Source organism: Penaeus vannamei, chromosome 18 (assembly GCF_042767895.1).
Source record: "Penaeus vannamei isolate JL-2024 chromosome 18, ASM4276789v1, whole genome shotgun sequence".
NCBI lineage: Eukaryota > Metazoa > Arthropoda > Malacostraca > Decapoda > Penaeidae > Penaeus > Penaeus vannamei.
In genome coordinates, this window is record NC_091566.1 from 14,090,343 (window position 1) to 14,100,342 (window position 10,000).

At 58.5% G+C, this 10,000-nt stretch overlaps 3 protein-coding genes across 3 annotated transcripts; all 3 read right to left on the reverse strand.

Moving 5' to 3' along the window:
* Positions 1 to 837: 837 nt before the first annotated feature.
* LOC138864782 (S-antigen protein-like) lies at positions 838 to 2,086 on the reverse strand. The gene is made up of 2 exons (XM_070133371.1): positions 1,430 to 2,086; positions 838 to 1,215 (listed from the first exon to the last, which is right to left on the reverse strand). Exons 1-2 carry the CDS (start codon positions 2,084 to 2,086, stop codon positions 838 to 840), a joined length of 1,035 nt encoding a protein of 344 aa, XP_069989472.1.
* A 2,063-nt stretch (positions 2,087 to 4,149) lies between these two features.
* On the reverse strand, positions 4,150 to 7,166 carry LOC138864783 (eukaryotic translation initiation factor 3 subunit A-like). Its single transcript, XM_070133373.1, has 5 exons — positions 7,006 to 7,166; positions 6,270 to 6,741; positions 5,752 to 6,095; positions 4,831 to 5,505; positions 4,150 to 4,672 (listed from the first exon to the last, which is right to left on the reverse strand). The coding sequence occupies exons 1-5, from the start codon at positions 7,164 to 7,166 to the stop codon at positions 4,150 to 4,152; spliced, it is 2,175 nt and encodes a 724-aa protein (XP_069989474.1).
* Positions 7,167 to 7,226: 60 nt separating this feature from the next.
* LOC138864784 (serine/arginine repetitive matrix protein 1-like) lies at positions 7,227 to 9,852 on the reverse strand. Its single transcript, XM_070133374.1, has 7 exons — positions 9,579 to 9,852; positions 9,174 to 9,301; positions 8,799 to 8,894; positions 8,371 to 8,582; positions 8,127 to 8,237; positions 7,491 to 7,944; positions 7,227 to 7,385 (listed from the first exon to the last, which is right to left on the reverse strand). The coding sequence occupies exons 1-7, from the start codon at positions 9,850 to 9,852 to the stop codon at positions 7,227 to 7,229; spliced, it is 1,434 nt and encodes a 477-aa protein (XP_069989475.1).
* Between the last annotated feature and the right edge of the window lie 148 nt (positions 9,853 to 10,000).

Below are 10,000 nucleotides of genomic sequence, written 5' to 3' on the forward strand. Positions count from 1 at the left end.
AGAAAATTATAACATTGACCATAGCCTCTGAAGAAATCTCGGTCATATCACCACAATAATATGCAAAAAGTCTAAGGGTTGGGATTCCTATTCCCGTGGTGGCGGCTACCTCCGTTTGTGTGTATATATGTGAGGATATTAATACAGAATCGCATCAGAGGACGCGCCCGCGCGCCAGCACGGAACATCGGAAGGCGGGTGCGTCAGAGGACGCCCGCGCGCCAGTACGGAGCATCCGTTGTTTATTATCATTATTATTGTTATAATTATTACATTATCATTACTATCACACATAAACGCATAAACAAACAAACAAACACATGCGCTAGCACTTGTTCGCACGCAAATATCTATACATACACACACACACACACACACACACACACACACACACACACACACACACACACACACACACACACACATATATATATATATATATATATTTATATATATATATATATTATTTTTATTATCCTTATCATGAAGATAATAAAATTATCATTAATATTATCATTATCATTGTATTATCATTATTATCATTATATTCCGTCTCATTTGCGTTGTGAGTTGTCTCATTTACTACAGCAACTGTGACTGGCTAATTCACCGTTCTCAGGCGTCTTGGCCTTCTTTCTCAAGCTTCTGGACCATCTCAGGCTCCAACTAAAGATTCAGTATCTTATCGGAGAGAGATTGCTCCAAAATCTCTAGGTGAAGGAATTGTTTAAGGTCGACGGCGAATGTCCTCTTCGTTTCAGGTGAAACGTCCCCAGATTTTCGGAGTGACTCCAACCCTAGCTTTAGTTGACTCTCAATGAGTTGAATTGCACTTTCCTAGTTCCCAGAGAGGTTTGAGGCATCATAAACCACCTCCTCAGGTTCGTGAACCGAGGTGGCATCCTTCTCGGGCTCGTAGACCTCTTCTAGAGCGTCCTTCTCGGGCTCGCAGACCTCTTGGGCGTCCTTCTCGGGTTCGTAGACCTCCTCTGGGGCGACCTTCTCGTGCTCGTAGACCTCTTTTTGGGCGACCTTCTCGGGCTCATAGACCTCCTTTTGGGCGACCTTCTCAGGCTCGTAGACCTCCTCTTGGGCGTCCTTCTCGGGTTCGTAGACCTCCTCTTGGGCGACCTTTTCGGGGTCGTAGACCTCTTTTTGGGCGACCTTCTCGGGTTCGTAGACCTCCTCTTGGGCGTCCTTCTTGGGCTCGTAGACCTCTTGGGCGTCCTTCTTGGCTCGTAGACCTCTTGGGCGTCCTTCCCGGCTCGTAGACCTCTTCTTGGGCGTCCTCGGGCTCGTAGACCTCTTGGGCGTCCTTCTCGGACTCGTAGACCTCCTCTTGGGCGACCTTCTCGGGTTTGTAGACCTCCTCTTGGGCGACCTTCTCAGGCTCGTAGACTTATTGGGCGTCCTTCTCGGGCTCGTAGACCTCCTCTTGGGCGTCCTTCTCAGGCTCATAGACCTCCTCTTGGGCGGCCTTCTCGGGCTCGTTGATCTCTTGGGCGACTTTCTCGGGCTCGTAGATCTCTTGGGCGATCTTCTCGGGTTTGTAGACCTCCTCTTGGGCAACCTTCTCAGGCTCGTAGACCTCTTGGGCGACCTCGGGCTCGTAGACCTCTTGGGCGACCTTTTCGGTCTCATAGACCTCCTCTTGCGCGTCCTTCTCGGGCTCGTAGACCTCTTGGGCGTCCTTCCTGGCTCGTAGACCTCGGGCGTCCTTCTCGGGCTCGTAGACCTCCTCTTGGGTGTCTTTCTCGGGCTCGTAGACCTCCTCTTGGGTAACTTCTAGGGCTCGTAGACCTCTTGGGTGTACATCTCGGGCTCGCAGACTTCCTCTTGGGCGTCCTTCTCGGGCTCGCAGACCTCTTGGTCGATCTCGGGCTCGCAGACCTCTTGGTCGATCTCGGGCTCGTAGACCTCTTGGGCGATCTCGGGCTCGTAGACCTCTTGGGCGTCCTAGGCTCGTAGACCTCCTCTTGGGCGTCCTCGGGCTCGCATACCTCCTCTTGGGCGTCCTTCCTGGCTCGTAGACCTCTTGGGCGTCCTTCCTGGCTCGTAGACCTCTTGGGCGCCCTTCTTCGCTCATAGACCTCTTGGGCGTCCTTCCTGGGTCGTAGACCACTTGGGCGTCCTTCCTGGCTCGTAGACCTCTTAGGCGTTCTTCCTGGCTTGTAGACCTCTTTGGCGTCCTTCCTGGCTCATAGACCTCTTGGGCGTCCTTCCTGGCTCGGAGACCACTTGGGCGTCCTTCCTGGCTCGTAGACCACTTGGGCGTCCTTCCTGGCTTGTAGACCTCTTTGGCGTCCTTCCTGGCTCATAGACCTCTTGGGCGTCCTTCCTGGCTCGTAGACCTCTTGGGCGTCCTTCCTGGCTGGTAGGCCACTTGGGCGTCCTTCCTGGCTCGTAGACCTCTTGGGCGTCCTTTCTGGCTCGTAGACCTCTTGGGCGTCCTTCCTGGCTCGTAGACCTCTTTGGCGTCCTTCCTGGATCGTAGACCTCTTGGGCGACCTTCTCGGGCTCGCAGACCTTCTCTTAGGCGTCCTTCTCGGGCTCATAGACCTCTTTGGCGTCCTTCCTGGCTCGTAGACCTCTTAGGCGTCCTTCTCGGGCTCGTAGACCTCCTCTTGGGCGACCTTCTCGGGCTCGTAGACCTCCTCTTGGGCGTCCTTCTCGGGCTCGTAGACCTCTTGGGCGTCCTTCCTGGCTCGTAGTCCTCTTGGGCGTCCTTCCTGGCTCGTAGTCCTCTTGGGCGTCCTTTCTGGCTCGTAGACCTCCTCTTGGGCGACCTCGGGCTCGTAGACCTCTTGGGCGTCCTTCTCGGGCTCGTAGACCTACTCTTGGGCGTCCTTCCTGGCTCGTAGACCTCTTGGGCGTCCTTCCTGGTTCGTAGACCTCTTGGGCGTCCTTCCTGGTTCGTAGACCTCTCGGGCGTCCTTCTCAGGCTCGTAGACCTCCTCTTGGGCGTCCTTCCTGGCTCGTAGACCTCTTGGGCGCCCTTCCTGGTTCGTAGACCTCTCGGGCGTCCTTCTCAGGCTCGTAGACCTCCTCTTGGGCGTCCTTCCTGGCTCGTAGACCTCTTGGGCGCCCTTCCTGGCTCAAAGACCTCTTGGGCGTCCTTCCTGGCTCGTAGACCACTTGGGCGTCCTTCCTGGCTCGTAGACCTCTTGGGCGTCCTTCCTGGCTCGTAGACCTCTTGGGCGTCCTTCCAGGCTTGTAGACCTCTTGGGCGTCCTTCCCGGCTCATAGACCTCTTGGGCGTCCTTCCTGGCTCGTAGACCTCTTGGGCGTCCTTTCTGGCTCGTAGACCTCTTGGGCGTCCTTCCTGGCTCGAAGAACACTTAGGCGTCCTTCCTGGCTCGTAGACCTCTTTGGCGTCCTTCCTGGATCGTAGACCTCTTAGGCGTCCTTCTCGGGCTCGCAGACCTCCTCTTAGGCGTCCTTCTCGGGCTCGTAGACCTCCTCTTGGGCGTCCTTCTCGGGCTCGTAGACCTCTTGGGCGATCTCGGGCTCGTAGACCTCATGGGCGATCTCAGGCTCGTAGACCTCTTGGGCGATCTCGGGCTCGTAGACCTCTTGGGCGATCTCGGGCTCGTAGACCTCTTGGCCTATCTCGGGCTCGTAGACCTCTTGGGCGACCTTCTTGGGCTCGTAGTCCTCTTGGGCGACCTTTTCGGGCTCGTAGACCTCCTCTTGGGCGTCCTTCTCGGGCTCGTAAACCTACTCTTGGACGTCCTTCTCGGGCTCGTAGACCTCCTCTTGGGCGTCCTTCCTGGCTCGTAGACCTCTTGGGCGTCCTTCCTGGCTCGTAGACCACTTGGACGTCCTTCTCGGGCTCGTAGACCTCCTCTTGAGCGTCGTTCTCGGGTTCGTAGACCTCTTGGGCGTCCTTCCTGGTTCGTAGACCTCTTGGGCGTCGTTCCTGCCTCGTAGACCTCTTGGGCGTCCTTCTCGGGCTAGTAGACCTCCTCTTGGGCGTCCTTCCTGGCTCGTAGACCTCTTGGGCGTCCTTCTCGGGCTCGTAGACCTCTTGGGCGTCCTTCTCGGGCTCGTAGACCTCCTCTTGGGCGTCCTTCTCGGGCTCGTAGACCTCTTGAGCGTCCTTCTCGGGCTCGTAGACCTCTTGAGCGTCCATCCTGGCCCGTAGACCTCTTAGGCGTCCTTCTCGGGCTCATAGACCTCCTCTTGGGTGTCTTTCTCGGGCTCGTAGACATCCTCTTGGGTAACTTCTAGGGCTCGTAGACCTCTTGGACGTACATCTCGGGCTCGCAGACTTCCTCTTGGGCGTCCTTCTCGGACTCGCAGACCTCCTCTTGGGCGATCTTCCTGGCTAGTAGACCTCTTGCGCGTCCTGGGCTCGTAGACCTCCTCTTGGGCGTCCTCGGGCTCGCAGACCTCCTCTTGGGCGTCTTTCCTGGCTCGTAGACCACTTGGGCGTCCTTCCTGGCTCGTAGACCTCTTGGGCGTCCTTCCTGGCTCGGAGACCACTTGGGCGTCCTTCCTGGCTCGTAGACCTCTTGGTTGTCCTTCCTGGCTCGGAGACCACTTGGGCGTCCTTCCTGGCTCGTAGACCTCTTGGGCGTCCTTCCTGGCTCGTAGACCTTTTGAGCGTCCTTCCTGGCTCGTAGACCTCTTGGGCGTCCTTCCTGGCTCGTAGACCTCTTGGTTGTCCTTCCTGGCTCGTAGACCACTTGGGCGTCCTTCCTGGCTCGTAGACCTCTTGGGCGTCCTTCCTGGCTCGTAGACCGCTTGGGCGTCCTTCCTGGCTCGTAGACCTCTTGGGCGTCCTTCCTGGCTCGTAGACCTCTTGGTTGTCCTTCCTAGCTCGGAGACCACTTTGGCGTCCTTCCTGGCTCGTAGACCTCTTGGTTGCCCTTCCTGGCTCGTAGACCACTTGGGCGTCCTTCCTGGCTCGTAGACCTCTTGGGCGTCCTTCCTGGCTCGTAGACCTCGGGCGTCCTTCCTGGCTCGTAGACCACTTGGGCATCCTTCCTGGCTCGTAGACCTCTATGGCGTCCTTCCTGGCTCGTAGACCTCTTAGGCGTACTTCTCGGGCTCGCAGACCTCCTCTTAGGCGTCCTTCTCGGGCTCGTAGACCTCCTCTTGGGCGTCCTTCCTGGCTCGGAGACCTCCTCTTGGGCGACCTTCTCGGGTTCGTAGACCTCTTGGGCGTCCTTCTCGGGCTCGTAGACCTCTTTTTGCGCGACCTTCTCGGGCTCGTAGACCTCTTGGGCGTCCTTCTCGGGCTCGTAGACCTCCTCTTGGGCGTCCTTTTCGGGCTCGTAGACCTCCTCTTGGGCGACCTTCTTGGGCTCGTAGACCTCTTGGACGACCTTTTCGGGCTCGTAGACCTCCTCTTGGGCGTCCTTCTCGGGCTCGTAGACCTCTTTGGCGTCCTTCCTGGCTCGTAGACCTCTTGGGCGTCCTTCCTGGCTCGTAGATCTTCTCTTGGGCGACCTTCTCGGGCTCGTAGACCTCTTCTTGGGCGTCCTTCTCCGGCTCGTAGACCTCTTGGGCGACTTTCTCGGGCTCGTAGACCTCCTCTTGGGCGACCTTCTCGGGCTCGTAGACCTCTTGGGCGACCTTCTCGGGCTCGTAGACCTCCTCTTGGGCGTCCTTCCTGGCTCGTAGACCTCTTGGGCGTCCTTCCTGGTTCGTAGACCTCTTGGGCATCCTTCTCAGGCTCGTAGACCTCCTCTTGGGCGACCTTCTCGGGCTCGTAGACCTCTTGGGCGTCCTTCCTGGTTCGTAGACCTCTTGGGCGTCCTTCCTGGCTCGTAGACCTCTTGGGCGTCCTTCTCGGGCTCGTACACCTCCTCTTCGGCGTCCTTTTCGGGCTCGCAGACTTCCTCTTGGGCGTCCTTCTCGGGCTCGTAGACCTCTTGGGCGTTCTTCCTGGCCCGTAGACCTCTTGGGCGTCCTTCTCGGGCTCGTAGACCTCCTCTTGGGTGTCTTTCTCGGGCTCGTAGACATCCTCTTGGGTAACTTCTAGGGCTCGTAGACCTCTTGGGCTTACATCTCGGGCTCGCAGACTTCCTCTTGGGCGTCCTTCTCGGGCTCGTAGACCTCCTCTTGGGCGTCCTTCCTGGCTCGTAGACCTCTTGGGCGATTTCGGGCTCGTAGACCTCTTGGGCGTCCTGGGCACGTAGACCTCCTCTTGGGCGTCCTCGGGCTCGCAGACCTCCTCTTGGGCGTTCTTCCTGGCTCGTAGACCTCTTGGGCGTCCTCGGGCTCACAGACCTCCTCTTGGGCGTCCTTCCTGGCTCGTAGACCTCTTGGGCGTCCTGGGCACGTAGACCTCCTCTTGGGCATCCTTCCTGGCTCGTAGACCTCTTGGGCGCCCTTCCTGGCTCATAGATCTCTTGGGTGTCCTTCCTGGCTCGTAGACCTCTTGGGCGTCCTTCCTGGCTCGTAGACCTCTTGGGCGTCCTTCCTGGCTCGGAGACCACTTGGGCGTCCTTCCTGGCTCGTAGACCTCTTGGGCGTCCTTCCTGGCTGGTAGACAACTTGGGCGTCCTTCCTGGCTCGTAGACCTTTTGGGCGTCCTTACTGGCTCGTAGACCTCTTGAGCGTCCTTCTCGGGCTCGCAGACCTCCTCTTAGGCGTCCTTCTCGAACTCGTAGACCTCTTGGGCGTCCTTCTCGGGCTCGTAGACCTCTTCGGCGTCCTCGGGCTCGTAGACCTATTGGGCGTCCTTCTCGGATTCGTAGACCTCTTGGGCGTCCTTCTCGGGCTCGTAGACCTCTTGGGCGTCCTTCTCGGGCTCGTAGACCTCTTGGGCGTCCTTCTCGAGCTCGTAGACCTCTTGGGCGTCCTTCTCGAGCTCGTAGACCTCTTGGGCGTCCTTCTCGGACTCGTGGACCTCTTGGGCGTCCTCGGGTTCGTAGACCTCTTGGGCGTCCTTCTCGGGCTCATAGACCTCTTGGGCGTCCTTCTCGGGCTCGTAGACCTCTTGGTGTCCTTCTCGGGCTCGTAGACCTCTTGGGCGTCCTTCTCGGGCTCGTAGACCTCTTGGGCGTCCTTCTCGGGCTCGTAGACCTCTTGGGCGTCCTTCTCTGGGTCGTAGACCTCCTATTGGCGTCCATCTCGGGCTCGTAGACCTTTTGGGCGTCCTTTCTGGCTCGTAGAACACTTGGGCGTCCTTCCTGGCTCGTAGACCTCTTTGGCATCCTTCCTGGCTCGTAGACCTCTTTGGCGTCCTTCCTGGCTCGTAGACCTCTTGGGCGTCCTTATCGGGCTCGTAGACCTCCTCTTAGGCGTCCTTCCTGGCTCGTAGACCTCTTGAGCGTCCTTCTCTGGCTCGTAGACCTCCTCTTGGCGCCCATCTCGGGCTCGTAGACCTCCTCTTGGGCGTCCTTCTCGGGCTCGCAGACCTCCTCTTGGGCGTCCTTCTCGGGCTCGTAGACCTCTTGGGCGTCCTTCCTGGCTCGTAGAACACTTGGGCGTCCTTCCTGGCTCGTAGACCTCTTTGGCGTCCTTCCTGGCTCGTAGACCTCTTTGGCGTCCTTCCTGGCTCGTAGACCTCTTGGGCGTCCTTCTCGGGGTCGTAGACCTCCTCTTGGCGTCCTTCCTAGGTAGTAGACTTCTTGGGCGTCCTTCTCGGGCTCGTTGACCTTCTCTTGGCGTCCTTCCTGGCTAGTAGACCTCTTGGGCGTCCTTCTTGGGCTCGTAACCCTCCTCTTGAGCGTCCTTCTCGGGGTCGTAGACCTCCTCTTGGCGTCCTTCCTGGCTCGTAGACCTCTTGGGCGTCCTTCCTGGCTAGTAGGCCACTTGGGCGTCCTTCCTGGCTCGTAGACCTCTTGGGCGTCCTTCCTGGCTCTTAGACCTCTTGGGCGTCCTTCCTGGCTCGTAGACCTCTTGGGCGTCCTTCTCGGGCTCGCAGACCTCCTCTTAGGCGTCCTTCTCGAGCTCGTAGACCTCTTGGGCGTCCTTCTCGGACTCGTAGACCTCTTGGGCGTCCTCGGGCTCGTAGACCTCTTGGGCGTCCTTCTCGGGCTCGTAGACCTCTTGGGCGTCTTTTTCGGGCTCGTAGACCTCTTGGGCGTCCTTCTCGGGGTCGTAGACCTCCTCTTGGCGTCCATCTCGGGCTCGTAGACCTCCTCTTGGGCGTCTTTCTCGGGCTCGCAGACCTCCTCTTGGGCGTCTTTCTCGGGCTCGTAGACCTCTTGGGCGTCCTTCGTGGCTCGTAGAAATCTTGGGCGTCCTTCTCGGACTCGTAGACCTCCTCTTGGGCGACCTTCCTGGCTCGTAGACCACTTGGGCGTCCTTCTCGGGCTCATAGACCTCTTGGGCGTCCTTCTCGGGCTCATAGACCTCTTGGGCGTCCTTCTCGGGCTCGTAGACCTCTTGGGCGTCCTTCTCGGGCTCGTAGACCTCTTGAGCGTCCTTCTCGGGCTCATAGACCTCTTGGGCGTCCTTTTCGGGCTCGTAGATCTCTTGGGCGTCCTCGGACTAGTAGACCTCTTGGGCGTCCTTCTCGGGCTCGTAGACCTCGTGGGCGTCCTTATCGGGCTCGTAGAACTCTTGGGCGTCCTTCTCGGGCTCGTAGACCTCCTCTTGGCTTCCATCTCGGGCTCGTAGACCTCCTCTTGGTGTCCTTCTCGGGCTCGTAGACCTCCTCTTGGGCGTCCTTCTCGGGCTCGCAGACCTCCTCTTGGGCGTCCTTCTCGGGCTCTTAGACCTCTTGGGTGTCCTTCCTGGCTCGTAGAAATCTTGGGCGTCCTTCTCGGACTCGTAGACCTCCTCTTGGGCGACCTTCCTGGCTCGTAGACCACTTGGGCGTCCTTCTCGGGCTCATAGACCTCTTGGGCGTCCTTCTCGGGCTCATAGACCTCTTGGGCGTCTTCCTCTGGCTCGTAGACCTCCTCTTGTGCGTCATTCTCCGGGTCGTAGACCTCCTATTGGGCGTCCTTCTCGGGCTCGTAGACCTCATGGGCGTCCTTCTCGGGGTCGTAGACCTCCTCTTGGTGTCCTTCTCGGGCTCGTAGACCTCCTCTTGGGCGTCCTTCTCGGGCTCGCAGACCTCCTCTTGGGCGTCCTTCTCGGGCTCGTAGACCTCTTGGGCGTCCTTCCTGGCTCGTAGAAATCTTGGGCGTCCTTCTAGGACTCGTAGACCTCCTCTTGGGCGACCTTCCTGGCTCGTAGACCACTTGGGCGTCCTTCTCGGGCTCATAGACCTCATGGGCGTCCTTCTCGGGCTCGTAGACCTCTTGGGCGTCCTTCTCTGGCTCGTAGACCTCTTGGGCATCCTTCTCGGGGTCGTAGACCTCCGCTTGGGCGTCCTTCTCGGGGTCGTAGACCTCCTCTTGGCGTTCTTATCGGGCTCGTAGACCTCCTCTTGGCGTCCTTCCTAGCTAGTGCACTTCTTGGGCGTCCTCGGACTCGTAGACCTCCTCTTGGGCGTCCTTCTCAGGCTCGTTGTCCTTCTCTTGGCGTTCTTCCTGGCTAGTAGACCTCTTGGGCGTCCTTCTCGGGTTCGTAGACCTCCTCTTGGGCGTCCTTCTCGGGCTCGTAGACCTCCTCTTAGGCGTCCTTCCTGGCTCGTAGACCTCCTCTTGGGCGTCCTTCTCGGGCTCGTAGACCTCCTCTTAGGCGTCCTTCCTGGCTCGTAGACCTCCTCTTGGGCGTCCTTCTCGGGCTCGTAGACCTCTTGGGTGTCCTTCCTGGTTCGTAGACCTCCTCTGGGGCATCCTCGGGCTCGTAGACCTCTTGAACGTCCTTCTTGGATCGTAGACCTCCTCTTGGGCGTCCTTCTCGAGCTCGTAGACCTCTTGGGTGTCCTTCCTGGCTCGTAGACCTCTTGGGCGTCCTTCTCGGGCTCGTAGATCTCCTCTTAGGTGTTTTTCTCGGTCTCATAGACCTCCTCTTGGGTAACTTCTAGGGGTCGTAGACCTCTTGGTCTCTCCTTCGATTATAAAGAGTCCCACTATACTGAATGACAGGGTCAGAGAAACACACAATCTTCGTTGTTTCTTCAGTGTATTAAAGGTGTTCATAACGGTGT